Source organism: Varanus komodoensis, unplaced genomic scaffold (assembly GCF_004798865.1).
Source record: "Varanus komodoensis strain SLA01 unplaced genomic scaffold, ASM479886v1 scaffold125, whole genome shotgun sequence".
Classification (NCBI taxonomy): Eukaryota; Metazoa; Chordata; class Lepidosauria; order Squamata; family Varanidae; genus Varanus; species Varanus komodoensis.
In genome coordinates this window covers 198,866-219,808 of record NW_025335360.1, presented here as the reverse complement: position 1 = coordinate 219,808, position 20,943 = coordinate 198,866, and the positions used below count along the sequence as shown (strand labels likewise).

At 50.9% G+C, this 20,943-nt stretch overlaps 1 protein-coding gene across 6 annotated transcripts in view; it reads left to right on the top strand.

The window, feature by feature from the left end:
- DVL3 (dishevelled segment polarity protein 3) overlaps nucleotides 1–20,943 on the top strand; it is a 52,693-nt gene that overhangs the window by 25,652 nt on the left and 6,098 nt on the right. For 2 of the 6 annotated variants that reach the window (XM_044422309.1, XM_044422311.1), the window contains exons 2-14: nucleotides 2,526–2,595; nucleotides 7,858–7,979; nucleotides 8,993–9,099; nucleotides 9,892–10,024; nucleotides 12,033–12,126; nucleotides 12,345–12,414; nucleotides 13,729–13,868; nucleotides 15,351–15,427; nucleotides 15,974–16,041; nucleotides 16,757–16,906; nucleotides 18,002–18,133; nucleotides 19,647–19,814; nucleotides 20,231–20,443. In XM_044422309.1, coding sequence (XP_044278244.1) covers nucleotides 2,526–2,595; nucleotides 7,858–7,979; nucleotides 8,993–9,099; nucleotides 9,892–10,024; nucleotides 12,033–12,126; nucleotides 12,345–12,414; nucleotides 13,729–13,868; nucleotides 15,351–15,427; nucleotides 15,974–16,041; nucleotides 16,757–16,906; nucleotides 18,002–18,133; nucleotides 19,647–19,814; nucleotides 20,231–20,443 — 1,544 coding nt within the window. Of the gene's footprint in view, nucleotides 1–2,525; nucleotides 2,596–7,857; nucleotides 7,980–8,992; nucleotides 9,100–9,888; nucleotides 10,025–12,032; nucleotides 12,127–12,344; nucleotides 12,415–13,728; nucleotides 13,869–15,350; nucleotides 15,428–15,973; nucleotides 16,042–16,596; nucleotides 16,648–16,756; nucleotides 16,907–18,001; nucleotides 18,134–19,646; nucleotides 19,815–20,230; nucleotides 20,444–20,943 lie in introns of all 6 variants that reach the window. The other 4 variants (XM_044422308.1, XM_044422310.1, XM_044422307.1 and 1 more) reach the window with 3 other exon arrangements.

The following is a 20,943-nucleotide window of genomic DNA, read 5'->3' as shown; positions in this document are numbered from 1 at the left end:
GGGGGGGGCGCTTTGCCGCAGATACAGGTGAGTTTAGTGACTGATGGGCAGATAAACAGTCAAGTGCTGTGAATTGTGACAGGTCCCAAGCGCAGCTTTTAACATTCAGATGAAGGAGATGACATTGGGACAAAGAGAATCCTTTCAGCAGAGTTCAGTGTAACATGACAGCCTTCAGGAAGCTTGTTTAGCAGAGGAATGTAGCGATTTACTTAACTAGCTGATTGACTTAACTAGCTAGCGCTAGTTCTCCACTAGTTCTAGAGTGGAGCTTCCAGCAGATCAGCAGCTGTGCCGGCGCATGGTTTGAGCGACGGAGCCGCGGGGCGGGGGGGGGCGGGGTTCAAGAGCCATGTGTGACTCCAGAGCTGCGGGTTGCCAACCCCTGTTATCTGAACTACTTGGGGGTTTATAAAAATAAATACATGAATGAATAAAGGAATGCAAGACTTGAAGGCCCTTTGGTCTGGTGCTTCATGGCTCTTGTGCCCAGAACATGCGGCACCGGGAAGCTTTGGGCGCTGGCTGAAGGGCAAAGAAATTCCAGCTTGTTCACAATGTTCTCTTGAACAGCGGCCGTTTTTTGAACAGCTGTTAGGTGGATGCAAGTTTTCATTCACATCAGATTATGAGCATTATGTATATTCCTCAAAATCTTTGCTTTCTGGAAAAAAAAGAACATGTAGTGCAGAAGTCTGCGAAATTAGGCTTGAAGATGTCTTGGCCACAGCTCTTGCATAATTCATGTGGGCTATAAAATCCAATTTCTTCTGTGCAGAGGTGGGATTCTGCATCCGGCCCAAGAGCAGAGCATTCACACCTCTGATTGCCGCGTGCAGCACTCTATGGCAGCATTGTGGGCCAGCAGCAGCAGGAGAATTGCAGGTGTGTAGAGCAGTCCGGTAGCCTGCGCTGGCAGGAAATGAGTTTTCCCATCCAAACAAAGCATCACCAAGTAAATATGGGAGCCGAGACTTCTGGGATTATGCGTTTCTCTGTAATTTATCATTTTAATGCTCCCGATGATGAGGAAAGAGCTGCTTTCTTTCCTTTTACAAAGGAATCCGACTCAGGTTCTCACTTAGTAATGTAATTTGCCAGAGCTATTTAAGCTTCACATCTGTCTTAGTTGTCTTCACAGTTCTGAGAATAAATCGTTCTCATGGCCCCCGCCCCACACACACTTCCAGTGTGTCAGGAATCATAAACAAGAGCCAGACATTAAGGAAGACTCCGTTTGGGCTGCTGTATGCTGCAAGCTCAGAGAAGGATGGATCTTAGCATGCTAGAAAGTCGTCTGCAGCTATTTTTGGTTTGACTCCTTAATCATCTAGTGCAGATTTTGAGGTTGCAGAATGTGGTGAGGGGAGGCAAGAAAAAAACCCGTTGCCATGCATGCTAGAGTCCAAGGTGGGGACCTGGTCTGTGTGGGGAGGGCACTCTAGAAATCTCCAGGTCAGCAGTTTTGTTCCATAACTCATACGACTTGGAAGCTGTCGTGTGGGTTTTTTGTTTTTTCCTTCTTCAATTAGATGCTTAAGGGTTCACTGCTGCTTTAAACTGCTCGAAAGTCAGTTTCATTATCATTGCTTTCTCTTGTTTATATCCAGTTGTTCAGCCAAGTTTAGTTTCCACAGTGACTTGCTCTTAAAATCCACAGGAAGGTACAATATTTTGGTGTGCAGGTTGGCAGTCTCTTCTGGTCTGTAGTCACCAGTGGTACAATCCAGGTTCCAGCCTCATCTTTCCAAGAGGAGTCCAGATAGAATAGGAAGCTGGCTGGCGGTGATGATGCCCAGCCTTCAGCTGAGCTCATGGTTATGGTTCTCTCCCTCAGACTTTGTCAGTGTTCTGAGAGTGATTCTGTGTTAGTTCCTTTTACCAAGCTGCAGGCATCAGAGATGTTTGGCTGAGAGCAGCCATCCCCAGCCTGCCTTCAGAGACATTGGAACCACAACCAGCAGAATCCCCATCCAGCACAGCCATTGACTGGAAATTCTGGGTGTTGCAGTCCAAACATTTCTGGAAGGTTGGGGAAGGATGATTTAGAACCATGGCAGTTCCGAAAAGACCTGAAACTGGCTCCAGATTTGACATGTGTTTGTGTCTGTGCTGCTTTTTAATATTAGAGATCCTGCTCTTTCCCCACAACACAAGCTTCTCTCTATCCTCTCCATTTGATCCTGTGCCTTATCTTGTTCAAGTGCTTCTAAACGTCTGCTGCTTTCTGCAGTGTTTCCCAAGAAAGTTCAGAAATTAAGTTCATAAGCAAAAGTTGTTTTAGTAGCAGAATCTTGGCTTTCTGACCCTTGGTGCCTCAGTGTTGCTGTTGTAAATGATACGGGGTGGAAATACTTTTCCTTATCATGTCCTATCACTATCTGTAAAAAAATGTTGAATTTTTTACAACTGTTGCACATAAAGGTGTTAAATTTCTGCCCTAAAATCAGGCCACCAGCTCTCTTACCTTTGCTCGTGTGTTGATCGAGACTCTGACCCTTCCTTCTCCCCCTTCTCTTTTGCAGGGTTGTGAAAGAAGAAATCTCTGATGACAATGCAAAACTTCCCTGTTTCAATGGCCGGGTGGTGTCCTGGGTAAGCAAGAATCGTCCTGACTTGAGTGTCTCTGTGCAGACAACTGTGGGTACGACTGGCTCTACCATGCAGTAAAGCTATGGAGTTGAATGCTTTTCAAGTGAGGCAGCTTTCGAGGTTCCCTCCTCCCTTCTGGTTCCAGAACTCAACCTCCCACCCCACCAGTGCTTCAGAACCCTCCAGGAGCTCTCATGGAGCAGTCCAAGACTGGCCCACCCTCTACACTCAGCATGTCCCTCATTCCTGGTACAGGTCCCGTAGCAACAGCACCTCCTTCTCAGATTGTCTTTGCTTAACCCTATCCCAGCTTGCTAGCAGCCTGCACAGTCTCCTGCCCACCTGCCTCCTTCATCACCTTCTGCCCTTCCACTAAACAGAGCCCGTGTGGTGCCATGCTAAGAGTTTGGGACTGGGGCTCAGGCGATTTGGGTTTGCATCCCCACTCAGCCATGCAGCTCCTTGGGTGACTCTAAGCCTAATCTACATAGAAACAGAGCGAGTCAGAAGGGGTCTCCCGGGCCATCTAGTCTGACCCCTGACTCCAGCAGACTCCACTCACAACATGCCCACCATGTGGACGTCCAGCCTATCCTTGAACACCCGCACTGATGGGGCCTCAACAACCTCCCATGAAAGCTCATCCCACACCTTTGGGGTCCTCACGGTCAGGAAGTGCTTCCTGGCATCCAAATGGAACCTTGGCTCCCTGAGCTTTGCTCCATTGGAGCACATCCTGCCTTCCTCTGCAGGGGAGAACAGGTCTCTGCCCACCTCTGTGTGACATCCCCTCACATACCTGGATGCCGCCAACAGATCCCCTCTGAGTCTCCTCTTCTCCAGGCTGAAGAGACCCAGTTCCCTCAGTCTCACAGGGTTGTTGTTGTTGTGAGGATAAGATCAAGAGGGGAATTATGCAAGCCACCTGGAGTTCCTTGGAAGGGAAAATATAAACAAACCCCCCCAGCTGGAAGCAGGCCCTGTTCGGCTGCTTCCGTTCAGCCTGCTTTGCCCTCCTGGCCTGGGCAGTGAGGGAGGGCACAGTGGCAGGCATCTGGCGCTGACTGGGAAAAGAGGAATGGATGGCGATGGCAGCAGCCCATCTGCTTGCTGTCCAGGAACTGGCTGGCCCACCACCTTCGCTTTGTGTACGCCCAGAATAAAGCCGTTTGCGAAGAGGCGCTGCGGGGAGGGAGAAGCACAACAGATGGCCACAGGGCTTTACCAGGTGTTGCGCCTGCCATGCGGCTGCCTCTTTCTATCTTTCCTTGGCAGAGGCGTTCTGTACAGTCTGGGGCAGGTTCCCAGTCTTGGTGAGATGCTACCGGTAGTAGATGGATCTTTGATTCCATTCAGTGAGGCAGTTCAAGACTAGGAAAAGCTACAGAGCATCCAGGACATCTTTCCGTCCTCCGTGCAGAAGGACTGATGAAGTGATTTGAGACCTGAAGGGTATGATAGATAACCTTTGTCCATGCAGTGGAAGAGATTTGATGCCACTGTTAAATGTTCCAGAATTTGAAGTAAGTTCCAGCCAAACATCTGTCCAGTTCCGACACAGGAAAGGATCTGTCTGGCTCAGCTCTACCTGGTGAGACAGGGAAAATAGTGATCTACTGTATTAGGGTCCTTCTGAGAGCACATTAAAATGGCATCTGTATACCATACCCTCCCAGCTTCCTCTGCAGTACGGGGGACATACACAACGCTGCTGGACATCCAGAATGGAAACGCTCCAGCAGGTGGAGTAGAGGAAAACCATCTTCTGCTTTCTGGTTGGCTGGTTTGTACATTGTCTCCTTTTCTGTCCTGAGCCCCTGTCACAGACTTCGCCTGCTACTGCCTTCTCTCGCCGGAAGCAGTGACTTTGCTAAGAAAAATGAAGGGGGTGCATTGGGAAGACCGCTGGGGTGGGGGACAACGCCTGCCTTGCTCCCCTCCCCTCCCCTGCTGCCAGAGTCGCCATTGTCTGGGGCGGGGCTAAGCAGAGACCTGGTTACCTGCATCAGCTTTGAAAGAGGGTCAAGAAGTAGTTCACCTGGCTTAATCAGTTAAATAGTTTAATGTTTGAATCAGTCAAGGAGCTATGAGAGACATTAAAAGGGATCAGGCAGAACTCTTGTCAGCCAAAGCCTTAGTCCTGGTTGATACCAGTAAGTGTCCCTTTTCTTCCTTCCAGGGGCACCAGCTGGTTCCTATGAGTGTTACGGTCGAAGTGGACAGGGCTGCCGACTCTGGCGGGGTTGGGTAGCAGGACTTACCCACACTAGAATTTGGTGGCCTCACCTGCGCAGTGAGATGGAGCACCATCTTACTGCTTTTCCTCTTAAATGTCACCAATAGCCATTCATTCTTAAAGTAATGGTGTAGCACGCCCTGCAGAGACACTTTGCTAATGAATAATACGTACCAGCAATGCTGAGTAGCACCTGATTTCTGGAAACCCATGGCTACTCCACAAATACCGTTTCCACTATTAAGTCCTGAAGCCTTGAATTAAAAAATAAAATAAAATAAAATAAAATTGGCTTTTGAAGGTTGTGGTTGGTAATAGGAAGAAAACATAAGAGCACACACATGCGTGTAATCATACAGCTATAATAATCCTTGCTAGCTGTGGTCTTGGTAGTGTTTGAGTAGTTAGCTGCAAGATCTCCACAGTTGAAGTTTCCCCTGGCAAGGTCCTTAATCACCTTGCCCCACCTTTTATTTTCTATAGGCCTCACCCATCTCTTCCCAAAGTAGCTCCTATTTTGTAATACACCCAGCCCACACATTTTCCAAAGAAAATGTAGAGTTCAGGCTTCCATAGCTTCCTGCAGTCAAAGTTTCTTGGCTCCGCTGCCTGCCCTGTGCAGATACCTCCATCGCTCCACTGCCATCTGTTCCTCGGCAGGACAGCTGGAGCTCCGGGGAAGGAATGGCCTCTTCCTTTGTGCATTGTGCTTGTCGCCGCCTGCTTTGGTATCCCTCATGGCTTTGGGGGTTGCGTGTGCGGCTGGGGCCAGACGGTGAGGAGTTATTTCAGGCGCAGGGCTCTAATTTTAGGAGCATCGAGGGGCGGGGGAGTTCAGCCAAAGTCTAGCCAGTTGGCTCAAGAGGCCGGGGATTAGCAAGGCTGCTGCCCCAAAGAATCCCGGCTTTAGGCATGTTGGTGGGCAGATTTTTGGGATCTGGGGATCCTATATTCTTTTCCCTCCTTGAACGGCCGCTTTGACTTCTGGGGCCCTCGGGTGCTTGGTCCTTCCCCCCTCTCCAAGCATAGCTGCAGCTGTGAGATGGATGGTCTTCCCTCCCATCAGTCGTCCTTGACGAGTGACTTAGCAGCCGTGAGGCGTATTTGCCACATGGGGGAGTGTTTCAGCGGCAGTGACACTATTGCTTTCTTTCTCGTGGTTGTCCTGCAACAAGGGGGCACGTGGTCCTGAGAGCTGCATGTGACGCAGGCTTGGGGCCTCAGGGCCCACATGCACAGACACACACATGCACACAGGATAATGTTTTTCAGGATACAGCTTCTCTCCTCCCCTCCCCTCCCCTCAGCAATCCTGATGTTGTTGCTGCTATGTGCCATCATGTCTTCTCTGACCTGGGGCAGCCCCATCAATGGAAGTGCAGCACATTGTCCCGTGCGCACCATCTGTGCTTAGCTGTTCCAAATTCAAGGCTGTGGCTTTCCTGATTCAGTCCATTCCATTTTGCTCTTCCTTTTATTCTCCTGCCTTCAACTTTCCTTAGCGTGAAAAGGGAGTGCTTGGCCTTCTCATGATGTGCTCAAAGTAGAACGGCCTCAGGTTTTTTGCTTCAGGGGAAAGCTCTGACTTGATTTGATCCAGGGCCCACTTGTTTGTCTTCCTGTCAGTCCAGGGTATTTGCAAAGCTCTCCTCCAGCACCTTGTTTCAAACATATCCTCTTTCTTCCTGTCAGCCTTCCTCACTGCCCAGCTTTCTCGCCCAGCCATAGTGATTGGTGGGAAATGTCATGGATGATCTTGGCCTGGGCCCCAGAAAATCATCCTTACATAGCTCTCAAAATGTATAGTAAAAACACAAATAAAATTTAATCCATAGATTTCAGAACAAAAACAGCCATCATAACTAGAAGATTTAAAAGTATCTTGGACATAGCTAATTAAAAACACAAGGGCAGTGGAAATGTGTAGTGGAATAAAAGGCCTGCCAGAATACAAAGGGCTTTGCCTGGTATCAGGCAGACATAGAAACAGAGCGAGTCAGAAGGGGCGTCCCGGGCCATCCAGCCAGCTCCTCTCAAGACATGCCCACCATGGGCATGCCCAGCCTATCCTAGGGATCGTGGAAGACAGACATCTCTAAGGGCAAAACTAGAGCTGCAAGCACTTGCAAGCTGTACACCTGATTCCTTTCGGGAGTGCGACCTGGACATATACACCTGGACAGACTGCACACTAGCAGTGCCTCTGCCTTGTATGGCTTTAGTTTCCATTTACTGGCTCTTAGCCAGCGTGATCCCGTGCTCAGGCAGTGAATAAACTCTTCTTTGCCCTCATCTGGATCTGCTGGAAGAGAGGGAGAAAGCTCCCTGTGTCAGCATTCTGATGGGCTGCACTCTAACTTTCCAGATGACATCACTTGGTGGTTTTACAGAGAAGTTAAATGGTATGATGGCTAAGCACACATGCCATGGGCTTGAGCTTGGGCAGAAACCATCCAGCACCACCCTCTGGAAACAGCCATCCAAGTAGGAGTGGAATCACTCGAGCTCAGACACCCTTTCCAGATGGGCTTTGTGGGCAATGGGATCAGACCCTGCAGAGGTCCCAGAGAATCCACAGGGTCTCTTCTGGCAAAGGACATTCCACAGGCAACCTGTGCTGCTCAGTGTCAGACCCAGGCCTAAACCCAAACCGAAATGGACCTAGAAGATCCATTTCATGCAGGATCTGATCTGACTGTTTTGTCTGAGCTGAATTTTAATTACTTCTTAAGCCAGGGTTTGGTGGTTCTTTCCTGGGAGCTGTGAGATAGTACTGACCTGCGCTGCCCTTGTTTGTGTGTCATACTTGAGTTTTTGTTAGATCTTGAATGTCAGAGAGTGATCTTGATTCCAGTCTCAACCTCACAGGCTCTGAATGTTTGTATGCTGTCACTGTACAGACGCACTGTTCTAACAGGTTGCTTAAATATTTTGCTGAAATTTGAACTTCACCTCTTCCCCCGCCTTCCCAAATGGAAAACTTTCCCATCTGTCTAGGTTAGTTTATCTTCTGTGTCTTCTTCTTCCAGCTGGTGTCTGCAGAGGGTTCTCATTCCGATGCCGGGTCTGTCTGTGCTGACAATCAGCCGGAGCTTCCTCCCTCCATTGAGCGGACTGGAGGCATAGGGGACTCCAGGCCTCCATCTTTTCAGTAAGTAAGCAAGGAATGCAAGGAGCAGAGACCTGGGCAGCTTTCCCTGCAGGAAGTAGGCTTGGGACAGGAGTTCTCTCTCTCTCTCTCATTCCTCTCCTCATTGGCTCCTCAAAGGAAGCTGAAAGCAGCGGCATGTCTCAAGCAGCTGGGTGCAAGTTTTTCAGGATGCTCGACTCTCGTTGTTGGCCCTGCCCTGCCCTGCCCAGGAGGGCCCATAGCTCAGTGGCGGAACCCCATTAATTCCTTGCAACTCCAGTTCAAAGCTGTCTTTGAAAGGGAGCTTAGAAATGCCCTGCCTAAGGCCTTGGGGAGTTGGTGCTAATCAGAGGGCATGAGGGTATTTCCTGTGCTGCTGCACACACTACCCCATACAGAGGAGCCTGGCTTGTCCTCGGGCCCACTGTGAGGAATGGGGGAACAGGGTGCCACTCAGCGGTCTCTGGTTTATTACTGGGAGGGCCTCTAGAGGTGGGACATATTTCTTCCACGTGCCCCTCTGGAAGGCTCTGGGGTGTGGGAAGGGATCACCTTGGCAGCAGCATATCAAGTGTGGAAGTGCACCTGGGAGACTCCTTGGTAGTCCTGGATCCCTGGGCAACCCTGGGGGTCAACCCCTTGCCAGTGTAAACATGCAGAAATAGGGTGTGAGTGGCCCCTTTCTGGATTCTGTGGCTTCCAGGAGCCAATGTGGATTCCCCTGCCTGGTTGCGCTCCCAGGTTCCCCCCTCTGCGTTGAAAGTTAGCAGGCAGAAGGGGCTTGGTTAGCTTTCTCCTTGATATTTGTATTTTTCACATACAATGAGGATGCTTTGTGTTTGGATTTAAAATTTGGGGGGGGGGTGGGCTTGGCAGGGGCAGCATCTAGTTAAATACATGATCTTCACCCTGAGGTCTGCACTAGTATCGACCAGGCTTTTGGTCAGCCTTTCTTTCTTTCAAGCCCTGTTATTCTTTGAGCAAATTTGAAGGTGCCTGCGTGCACATGTAGAGTTTCCTGCCTTTACTTGCAGCCCCAACACAGGGGGGAGCCGTGAGAACCTGGACAATGAGACAGAGACGGACTCGGTGGTGTCTGTACAGAGGGAACGGCCACGCAGGAAGGACGGACCTGAGCACGGTGAGTTTCTTTCTCGGGGCTCTCCTGGACGGTTTTGCACTCCACCTGCGGCCTTGTACTGCTCTGCAGTTTGTGCCGTGGGCTCGGATGTTGTGTGCCTGTGCTGGAGGGCCCAGGGGTGGGGGCCTCTCCATGTTAAAGAGCCTTATACCTTAGCGGGGTGCGGGGTCAACCTCGACTGGTTTCCCCCACTCCCAGCAATTTTGCTCTGGGCAGACAGGATTACTGTTATTACTGTTACTGTTGTTACGATCCCCTTTCATATTATTGCCTTTCTTCCTCTTGCAAGGATCCCAAGGAAGCTTACAAAGTTCTCCATTTCCAAAACTGGAGCTGACAAGGTGGGTGGGTGTGTGGAAGGGGAGAGACCCTCCTTTGGAGCTAGGTCTCATACAAGAGGCGGCTTGGCTCAGGTGCTTAGTTTTCTGTCAGAAGGAATAGTTTGCCATCATGGGCTGCTGTGCTGTTCTATTCCTTCTCCCCAAAAAACGTTTGGCCGTGTGATCCTTCCAGTCCCTTTGGGTGGATCAAGGCAGAGAACTTTCCTGCTGTGTGCTAACTCATTTTCACTGCAGTTGCAACATTAGCTAGCCCTGTTTGCATGGTGTTCTTTGAAGCTGCCCTTCTCTGCAAGACAATGTCCCTGGGCAAGTGATGATTCCACAGTGCTGGAAGCACAAATCCTTTTCCAGGCAGGGTATCAATGGCAACCTGCCTCTTCTGGACCTTTGGAAAACTTCCTCTTTTGCACGACCCTTTAACTGTCACGTGCTTCTCCTTTGACTCCAGCAGCCAGGGTGAATGGGACGGCCAAGGGGGAACGGCGGCGGGAACTCGGTGGCTATGAAAGTTCTTCTACCGTCATGAGCAGCGAACTGGAGACCACCAGCTTCTTTGACTCTGATGATGATGATTCTACCAGCAGGTATGGGAGGGTGCATGGCTTGGGAAAAAACGCCCCCCGTTGGTGCAAGAGCCCGAGTAAAGATGCTTCCACTCCACTTTCCTCTCTGATGAGTGGATATCAGGCACTGCGTATTTATCCCCTTGTGGGAGTTACACAAAGTTTCTAAGGACCTTTGAACTGTCTCTGGTTCCCTGAAAAGTGTTCCGTTATGAGACGTTTGTGTTCAGATGTGCTTGTCGTATTCACGCGTGCTGTGTTTTTAGGCGTATCTCTAAGATGCTTTTTTGCCCAGACAATATGCTTGTTGTGGGAATTAGAATCCTAGCCCAACCCTCTGTGTAGAATTTGGTAAAGGATAGTTTGAAGAAGGATGACCAAATGCCTGAGACTTTGTCCTGCCAATACTTACTAGGGACAAGATGTTGAGTGATGTGAACACGCACCCCAATAAAATATCGCCATAAAAGCTCTGTAGACGCATTTTGCTTTTGGTTGGCTTTTGTTGGAAAGTAACCCAGCAGACTGTTGGAGGGCTTTGAGCAAAGCTGTGTATTCCCCAGTTCTTCCTTCACCCTTCACACAAATACAAGCAAGAAGCAATAAAGGAAGTTTGTATAAATTTTCAGGCAGAGCTTATATTCATAAAAAGGCCTTTCAGAACAGGCCCAATAAGGGAAACCCAGGGTCAGAGAGAGGACTGTTGGCCAGTTGATTTTTCAGACTCCCCTTAAATTAGAATAATAAGGTGTGTAACTTCTCCAGTTGCATTTCAGATTAAACAAAGTAAGCTAGGCTACTCCATAAGAAAAAATCCAACATCTGCAGTTAGGCAATATCTTTATCAGGAGCAAGTAAATAGGAATAAATTTTTTGAGGTCTTCAAACCTCTTCATCAGGTGCTACAAAAAGCAGACTCTGGGAGTGGGGTGGAAGAGAGAGGCCTGGAAAACTGACTTGGGACGGTTGGCGTGTCTTCATGGCCATCGGTCTGACCTGAAACCTGCAAGAAACGTGTTAGAGACCAACATGCAGTCCTATGCACGATTAGACAGAAGTCGTCTCTGCGACTCCCAGCATTCCCCAGCCAGTCATTACTGTGCAGCATGGGGATACGTTCATTGTAGGGATACCCTAACCCTAGCAGAAGATGGAAAGAGACTGAGGGAATTGGGCATGCCTAGCCTCAAGAAAGGAAAGCTGAGGGGAAATACGACAGCACTCCTCAGAAAGGCTGCCACAAAGAGGAAGGACAGGATCCCTTCTCAATTATCCCAGGGCACAAGACATGGAATAACGGACTTAAGTTACAGCAAGTCAGATCCCGGCTGGGCTTCAGGAAGAACTTCCTAGATGTGACAGCAGTATGGCATGGAACCCCTGACCTCGGGTGGTTCTGGGCTCCCCCGCACTGGAACATTCAAGGTGCGGGTGCACAGCCGTCTGAGAGGGGTGGTTTCACTTGCGCCGAGCAAGGGATTGGGTCCTCCGGCCCCTTCCAACTCTTCTGCGATTCTGTGACTGGGTTAAGACATAAGGTATCAGGCTCAAGATTGCAGATGCTACTTCCTGCCAGCAATTTGCAAGGTGGCCTTAGTGGCACCTTGGGCACTATATTAAGAGAGACCCTGAAATGATGAGAGGTTCTCTGTGCCAAATATCTTACTTGCCCCAGTTGCTTTCAAGTCTGAAATGGGTTCTTTGTATTGGATGTAATAAGTTATTATGAACTGCATTTAGCTACCAGAATCTTCAGATTACCTAAGTTGGTACACTTGCTGCTGGAAGTCCTTTTCATGATGCAATTATATCTTTGCTGGTTTCCACTTTGTCACTTGATCTGTGTTTGCGCTCTGTCTCTTTCTCCCTGAGTATGTATGTGAGTAGGGAACGACTCTGTCTTGCGCAAGAGCTTGCTCCTTTTTGAACATGGTTCTTAGGACCCAGCAACCCCACGTTCTTGGTCCTTAGACTTTGTGTCTGTCCCACTGACCGGATCGCAGACCTTGCGCATGTCTCTGCGTCGTAGGTTCAGCAGCTCGACGGAGCAGAGCAGTGCCTCCCGCCTGATGAGAAGGCACAAGCGACGCCGGCGGAAACAAAAGGTGCCACGCATAGAGAGGGTGAGTTTCCCTGGGAGTGTGTCTGGGGTGGATCAGAGCCACTGGTGACCTCACAGATCTTAGGGCTAGGCCCATGCCCGGATGGGATCGTGGATGGGAGAGACCCAGTGGAGGACCTGGTTGCTTCACCCTCCTCCCAGCTGCTGGATCCAGAGGTTCACGGGCACAGCTGGGCCTTGGTTGATTCCCCTGCTTTATCACGTTTCCTTCTGTTGCAGTCCTCCTCCTTCAGCAGCATCACTGACTCTACCATGTCGTTGAATATTATCACCGTCACCCTCAATATGGGTAAGTGCAGGTGGTTCCTTGACGTGCTCTGCCCAGCTGAGGCAGGTGGAGAAAAAAACAGGCAAGCTGATATTTTGCAAAACATCAGGACTAGAAAGGACCTCAGAGTTTTTCTGGTTTTTCGCCCAGCATCTAGGTGAGACGGGTGTAGAACCTTCCAAGGCAGATGTTTGTCTGGGTGGTCAGCCTTTCTCCCAAACTAAGTTTCTCTCTCCTTCCTCTCTCATGTGTTCTGTGACCAAGTGATATATATAACTGAGAAGCTATATTTAATGTAACATTTTAAAAACCCTGATACTCTCCTAAACATGTAATGCAATCTTACCAGTTCCCCTGAACATATGCAAGGCAGAGTAAAAAATGATTTCGAAATTGGTGCTTTTGCAAGTTGCCTCCTTTTCCAGAGGTTTATTTTACCAGGGAGACACCGGACAGGTTTTGCCACTCTTTCGGAAACTTTTTGGCCCATTTTGAATTGCAGACCCTTCTTCATCGTCCATCCATCCAAGGTGTTTTCCAGGACTAGTCGCAGGGTTGGAGGTTTCTTTGACTCCCCTTCTTTCCCTTCTGAGAGTGCGTTGTGGTGGACCCCTCCATGTCTGAGAGCCAGCACATGTGCCCCGCCCCCCTCATTCTCCCAAATGAGTGTGGGTATTTCCACTGAATACAATACAAGGGTTTTTTTTCCCTCTTTAAAATATTCCGCAAGACACAATGACTTGATTTTAATTCAGACCTGATTGCAGAAGAACAAACTATTTGGATTTTCAGCATAGGTGGAATAATACTCTGTAATGCAGCATCAACTGGCTTTGCCATTTTGCTTTGTTTTGCAACTCCCCTTTATGTTTTAGCTTACCAATAAAACAGGCTAACTTAGAATGTGTTCTTAGGGTGCCACCCAGTCTAGCTGCCCATAACACAGCAAGGTCAGAGGATTCCAGGGATCCAACAGGAAGCACGGATTACCTCTGTGCTTCTTTCACCCTCCAAAACAATGACTGGTTGAGTCCTGCTAATGAGGAGGAGAGACTGAGGTCCTGCCAGAGTTCCTCGTATCCTGATGCAGCCTTGTCATTCCTCTGGTATGGGGCTCTGAAGTTGCCCTTGTGACTTTGCGGACTCTGCCATCAAAGGAAGATCCGTGGTGTCGCAACCTTGGGTTGCTTTTCTGAGGTCAGAGCTGGGGCTCCAAGTTTTCCTATGGCTGTCTAGGCAGTGTCTGGCCGCCGCAGGATTGCACCTGAGTAGCCATTTCCTAGAAGGTTGCTGATTGGGCGATGCCGTTCTTACCGTACGCCCCCTTTTCTGCAGAGAAGTACAATTTCTTGGGCATCTCCATTGTCGGACAGAGCAACGAGCGTGGCGATGGGGGCATCTACATTGGCTCCATCATGAAGGGAGGGGCTGTGGCTGCCGATGGAAGGATTGAGCCGGGAGACATGTTGCTGCAGGTACTTTAAAAAAGTTTTGCTCTGTGAGCCCAAAGTCCAAGGGGCCTTGCTTTCAGGGGGAAGCGGCAGGCTGCCTGTTACCCTGTGCTCTAGTTCAAGGGACAGGCTAAAATCTGAAGCGAGTGGAATGTCAACCGCCTACGCAAGAGAGGCTCTTCACCTTTGCCATATACACATGCGGGAGAGTCAGCGTCAGAGTGGAACTGCCAGTTCTGTAGAGAAGCGCAGTGGCCAAGGAAAAACCCAAGAAAATCAGGATGGCTGGAGTGTCCTGGAAAATCTTGACATGTACACGGTCTGCAGATTGTGCGGTGGTTATTTCAAGGTCAATCTGGGGGTGATGATATCCTTTGCAGGACCAGACCTTGCTGTTCATGGGCTGGGGCCAGATTTTGGCAGCAGAACACACCGCCAAGACCACAGAAAGGGCTGTGCTGGGCCGGACAACGGCTGCATCTTGTCCGGTATTCTGTTCGCTCTGTGGCCAACCAGCTGCCTTTGAGAAGTCCGCCCATGTTCCCCAGCTCTAGGCAGACTGCCTCTGATACTGGAGAGCAGAATGTAGCCATCTGGAAAAGGAGCCATTAATCCCTGTCTAATCCACAACTCTCCTTAACCCCCTTTTAAAGTCATTCAAATTGGTGGCCGTCACTCCCTGTCATAGTTCAGCTGCGTGCGGTGTGAAATACTTGCTTTTATCTGTGCTGAATCTCCCACCAATTAGCTGCATGGGTCATGTGTGTTCGAGTGTTATGAGAGAGGGAGAAAAATGTCCCCCAGTCTACTTTGCCACACCACATGTACACGTGTACCCCCCTTTTCTAAGCTGAACTGTCCCAGATATCGTAACCATTCCTCACAGAGGAGTCCTTCCAACCCGCTGATCTTTTTATTGGCACTGTTCTCAACTCCACCATATCCCCTTTTCAGTGGGATGATCAGAATTGCGTTGTTGTTGCAGTAGTTGTGCATTTTTTCCTCTTGAAGGAACCCAAGGCAGCTTGCATAGTTAGCCTCCACTGCATCTTTATCCTCACAACAACAGTCCTGTGAGGTAGGTCCGGCTGAGAGTCCATGACTGGCTTAAAGTCACCCATGAGCTTCATGGCTGAGGGTACTAGAACCCAGATTTCCCAGTATGTATGTACAGCAAGGATATCTGTGGGGGGAAGTATGATCTTGGCAGTTTCATTTCTGATTCCTAATGATTCCTGTCAGGGAGTCCATCTTTTTTTATGACAACCATGCAGTGGGCCAGCTGTCTTTCCACATGCAGGCCCCAGGCTTCTTATTGGCTGCTCCCCTGGAAAGGATCTTGGGTAGCAGTGAGGTGACAAGCCTCTACCAGAAGCCACTGCCAGTCCCAGAACCCGGAACTGAGCCATTGTCCGACTCCATGTCAAGCAGCCTTCTGTGCTTATGTGGGACCATCTTATGGGTTTTCACTTTGGGGAGGGTCATACATTTTGTCTGTCCTTGCAGGTGAATGATATCAACTTTGAGAACATGAGCAACGATGATGCTGTGAGAGTGCTTAGAGAGATCGTGCACAAACCGGGGTAGGCATGCTCCCCTTCCGCCTCACTCTGAGGCTGCTTGCACTTGCAGGCCTGCGTGCCCCGTGAGGATGCAGCCAGGCGGTCATCTTTGGGCCTCAGGCCATCTTGGGACACCGGCTGTGCAGGGTTTACCCAGGGCATCATGCATCAGTTGAAAAAGTAACTGAAAAGCAGAGCAAGAAATACTCTTCTGCAGGAAAAAATAACCCCAGGCCACACCCTCGCGGGGTGAGCGGTCGGCAGCCATTGCCTGTGTTAGATGCACCATCTTAGGGGTTTTTACAGGGCCAGGATCTGCCCCTGCCAAACAGCCTCGCACAATGTTTAGAAAACTCAAATCAAGTAACTGTCCGGTATCCCTGTTTTCTTCTGGTAGGGCATGCCAGTCCTGAGCTTTAGGGGTATTTTTAGTGGGTTAAAAAAACTGTGTGGGGGGGCTTCTTTCTTGCTCCATGAGGGCTGGAGTTGCCACCGTGGGCACCTGCTGCATGAGCCTGGGATATGGTGGGGCTGGTAGTAGTGACAGCCTTTGTGTTTCTGCTTCAGGCCCATCACACTGACGGTTGCCAAGTGCTGGGATCCCAGCCCCCGGGGCTGCTTCTCTCTACCCAGGAGTAAGTGCGTTGCTTTTGTTCCTCTACTTGCTTCGTGGTGCATTTGAGGGCTGACTTGGTAGAGGATCGAGTGGTGATACAGTTTCTCCCGGATTATATACTGCTACCCAGGTGCAGGAGCTTCCTCACTGGGCAGGAGGGATGAGTCAGCACTGCTGGGGGAAGGCCAGATTGAACTCCCTTCCTGGGGAAATTAGTTTTCTGCACGCAGGAAGAGTTTGAGTTGTGAAGTGGTGCGGTCCTGGGGAAGCCCTTTCCCCTTTCTCTTGACCCTACAAGTGAGCTTTGAGTGTCTGGAAAAGCGCTGGAGGTTCTGCCGCCTCTCTTCCTCTTGACTCTCTTCGCTGCTGTCTCTCCCTGCTGCCTCTTCCCCCCTCTTCTGCCACCCCGTGCCCCGTCAGTCCCCTCCTGCCGCACCTCAGCTGAGCCACGCCAGCAAGGTAGCGGGCCCATTCCCCTCCTCCCGCCCCCCATCCCACACCTGCCGTGATCGCAGGGGGAGTGGCTCCCCCGGTGCCCCCGTTGCTGACCCTCCCTTTCTTCTTTCTCCCCCAGTTGCTCCCCAGCGGATCTGGGCTGGGCCAGACTCTCCATGCTCCGACCCGGGTGAGTCCCGGTGGATGGTGGGGACGGACAGGGCCGCCCAGAGGTGTTGGGTTTGGCGAGGGGGATGGCTCCGGAGGGGACTTCCTCACGGGCCCTGTGTTCCCTTTAGGCGAGCCCATCCGGCCCATCGACCCAGCGGCCTGGGTGTCCCACACCGCAGCGATGACTGGCACCTACCCAGCGTACGGTATGAGCCCATCCATGAGCACAATCACTTCCACCAGCTCCTCCATCACCAGCTCCATCCCAGAAACCGAGCGTAAGTCTTTGTGCCTGTGTGTCCCCTGCCCCCGCTTGGCTTCCTGTCGCCTGCACACCGCGTCTGATCGGAACCATACACACACGGGACAGGAGCCTGACTGGAGGGCTGCAAGGAGGATCTGGCCTGCCCCAAAAGAGGACTTCCCCATAGCTGCTTCATTGTGGATGCTTTTCCTCTCCCGCAAAGCGTCCGGGTTGCTTTGGCAGCCCGGTGTTTCAACGGGGAGGCCAGAGGAGAAAGGTCGATGAAGGCAGCCCGGGGGAAAGGCTTTATGTTGCTCAGCAAAGCAGAAGGTAGCTGGGTTTTTTATGCAGCTCTTCCCGCGGGATTATGAGCACTCCTGATAGGCTTCGTAATCAGTGTGAGAACCAGGTGAGTTCTAAGAAGGGGATCCTGGCAAACATCTTGGCTTGTCTCCTTTGGACAAGGTGGTGGTGAGGTTGCCTCTGCGATGGCTTGAGGCAATGAATGTGTTGGCAGTGCAACCCCTGTGGAGTCCTTTATTTAAAGAAAAAGTCACTTATTTAAGGAAAAAACCTTGTCAACTGAAGATGATGAAGAACTGCAGAATAGCCTCGAGCGGCTTGGATTCCTCAAATGGGTGACTGCACCTGATGAGGGAAGTTGGGAGATGTGCTGGCAAACACAGGGAGCTCATCTCTGTTCTGAAGGAAAGCTGAAGGACAAGGAGCAGCCAGAATGTTAGTTGGAAGCAGGGATTTGGCCTGAGCTGAAAGGTTCCTCGAACTGCTGTAGCGCTTTCGAGGTTAGACAGGTGTGTTCTTGGTCAGTGCCTGGCTGGAAGACTCTGAGCTTTCTGAAGGAAGAGCTGAGTTGGGCAAAGAAACACTGTGAGGGACAGTGGAATAGCAATACAGCGGCTGATTCGCCAGGAAATGAGAAGGAGTGGCCTGAGCTTTCCCGGCGCGAAGGCCCCAGCAGGAGAGGGACCGCGGTTGCCGAATGGCTCGTAGGGCTTGCCTGTGCTGTACTGTTGCCTAGCTCCCATCCCTCCGCGTGTGGCACCTCCATGTCCCCCTCTGCCCCCCACGCGCGCTCACCTCTGCCTGCCTTCCCCTGTCTGACTCACAGGCCTCGACGACTTTCACCTGTCCATCCACAGCGACATGGCCACCATTGTCAAAGCCATGGCCTCGCCGGAGTCTGGCCTGGAGGTCCGTGACCGGATGTGGCTGAAGATCACCATTCCCAACGCCTTCATTGGTAAGGCCTGGTTGCTGCCCCGGGCACGTGGGCGCCTCGTTGTGGGAGGGGAGGGGAGCGGAGCAGAGCGGAGCTTCCGGGCCTCCAGGCAGACGGGTGCTCACCTTTACGTGCCCTTCCCCAGTGAGAAAGGCAAGCTAGCTCAGGGGGAGGTTGCAGAGGGGAGGAACACCTTGCCACTGGAGATTCGCCAGGTGCCTGCTCTATTATGTTTCAGGCGCCTCATGATCTTTTTCTCTGTCGGCACACCCATGGCACTACTTCAATGATTCATTGATGGCACTGGTTTTAATTTTATGTATTTTATTAATTTACATGTTGTTTGATTGTATATATTGTGTCTTAATTTGTAGATTATAACTTTTAACTGTATTATTTTATTAATGTTGTTACTGATTTTTATTGTAATGGCTGCCTGGAGAGCATAATGCCAATAGGGCAGCTTTTATACAAATTTAATGCAAAGAAACACGAACTCTGGAAAACAGTAAGCAAGTCTGCCCATCTTCACAGATGCTTCTCTGGCAGAATTATCCATGGGAGCTGGTATAAAGTTGGGATTCTTAAGAATCGCAGCTTTCATCTCTCCCCGTTTTTTCAGTCTTAGCCCTCATGCTTAGGGAGCGGAATTGTCATTTTGCTGTCTCAGCAGACCTGTGTACAAACTCACACACATTCCGACTGAGAACCACACGTGTTATCAGGAAGCTTTTGACGCTGGCATAAAGAGCCTCTTTAGCTAAGAAGGCAGTTCCCACCCAGAGGGACCTGCAGTTGGCCACCAGAACAGGACAAGCCCACAAGGGGCACAGGAATTCACACGCTAATTTGGAGGAATTAAATTGCGCAAATGGAGTGCTTCATGTTTTCATCACTCGGGGATGCTCCAGCCTTCTCCAAGTTATGCCCAGATGAAGTTTCTGCATCTTTCTGGGATCCATTGCTGCTTGTCCAGACTTGGGGGCATCTTGTCCCCCCATCTCTCCACATGGTTCTGGTGGGGACCAACTGGACCCTCACATAGGCCTCCCCTTTGCTGTAACAGAGCTCTCAGCCAAAGCTTTTCACGCTCAGAATTACTCACGTCAGTTGCATACATCTAGCAGCCCCAGCCCGTGCCCCAGTCTTCCCTTGTTCAAAAGTTGGGCCAGTGCTGGGTGTTCTCGGACTGCAGTCTTGTACACCCTTACATGAAAGTCGATCCCAGTGCGCTTTGCATCCACGTAAGGGTGCATCGTTCATCCTGGCATGGAGACTGGGGTCATGGACACCCGCTCTGGATGGCTCCTTCTCCCGAGCACAGGTGGGGAGCCCGCCAGGTGCAGCCATACTGCACCTCCCACAGGGCCATGGATCAGCCATGCCGGCTGGAGTATAACAGGCGTTAAGCTACATGTGGGGAGCCATGGGTCCTCCACCCCTGACTTGAGCCAGGAGACCACAGGCTTCCCTGCCATCTTCCCAGTCCCTCTTCCGGCCTTGCCAAGTCCCTCTTGCTTCCGTTGCTTGGCAGGCTCTGATGTGGTCGACTGGCTGTACCATCATGTGGAGGGGTTCACAGACCGGCGAGAATCCCGCAAGTATGCCAGCAACCTGCTGAAGGCCGGCTACATCCGACACACGGTCAACAAGATTACCTTCTCAGAGCAGTGCTACTACATCTTTGGCGACCTCTGTGGCAGTACGGATCCTGCTTTGTCACTTGGAGGGGAGGGAAGCGGAGGGGAGGGGAGGGGAGAATCGACGTTGCAGCGGCGAACCCTGCAGGGAGGTGCTCCCAGGCTCGTGGGTGGGGATCAGTTTCCTGGGCCTGGGTGAGCAGAAGAAGAAGGGCAAACGGGGCAGAGCCCTGTAGATTGCACACCCCTTTCCCCTTCTGCCCACCTTGTGGCAGCTTGGCGGAGTGGACAGCTCCTCTGGGGAGAACTTAAATTTCTAAGCGCTGATCATGATGAAGGAAGCATCGTTCCATCTCATTTGTCCCTCTCCACGGGACTTTTTAGTTCAGCAAGAATTTAATAGGCGAGAGATGAGACTAAGGCTGGCTTAGACCACTGCTTCCAGTAACCTGTTCCTTTTCTCTGCCCCTTTTCGCAGACATGGCCAGCCTGTCCTTGCACGACCACGATGGATCCAGCGGTGCCTCCGACCAGGACACTTTGGCTCCATTGCCTCACCCCGGAGCTGCCCCCTGGCCCATGGCCTTTCCATACCAGTTCCCGCCACCCCACCCGTACAACCCCCACCCTGGATTCCCTGATCCAGGCTACAGCTACGGAGGGGGCAGCGCAGGCAGCCAGCACAGTGAAGGTAATGGTGTACCTGATGGGAGGTGCGCAGAACGTCCACCAGCGCGGTAGAGAACATCCTGCCCACTGCTTGCCAACTTGAACGATCGAGTCTTCGTGGAGGAGCAGCCTTGCTTCTGCCTGACAAGCAGTGGGCCTGGGCTGTCTGGATGATGCGATTTCCTCTAACTCCCATTTTGGCCAAGATCCTGGGTATGCTAGAACTCACTCGCTCTCATTTGCGATCCTCTTTTAGTATCTGATGGCCAAGGCCCCTTGCACTTGAGTGGCTGACCCTAAGGCTGTGGAAAGTGCTAAGCTTTTTGGAGAATTCCTTTAGAGTTAGAGCAATGATGGAAAACCAAATCCTACCTGTAGCAGTGTCCACTTTATAAAATGCCTTGCCCAAAGAAATTTATTTGTTCCCAGTATATGGTATTCAGAGATAGTCTGCTTTAGGACATGGAGGCTCTGTTAAGATAGGCTTGTGCATACTTCCAGGAAAATATGCCCACTGTCTTG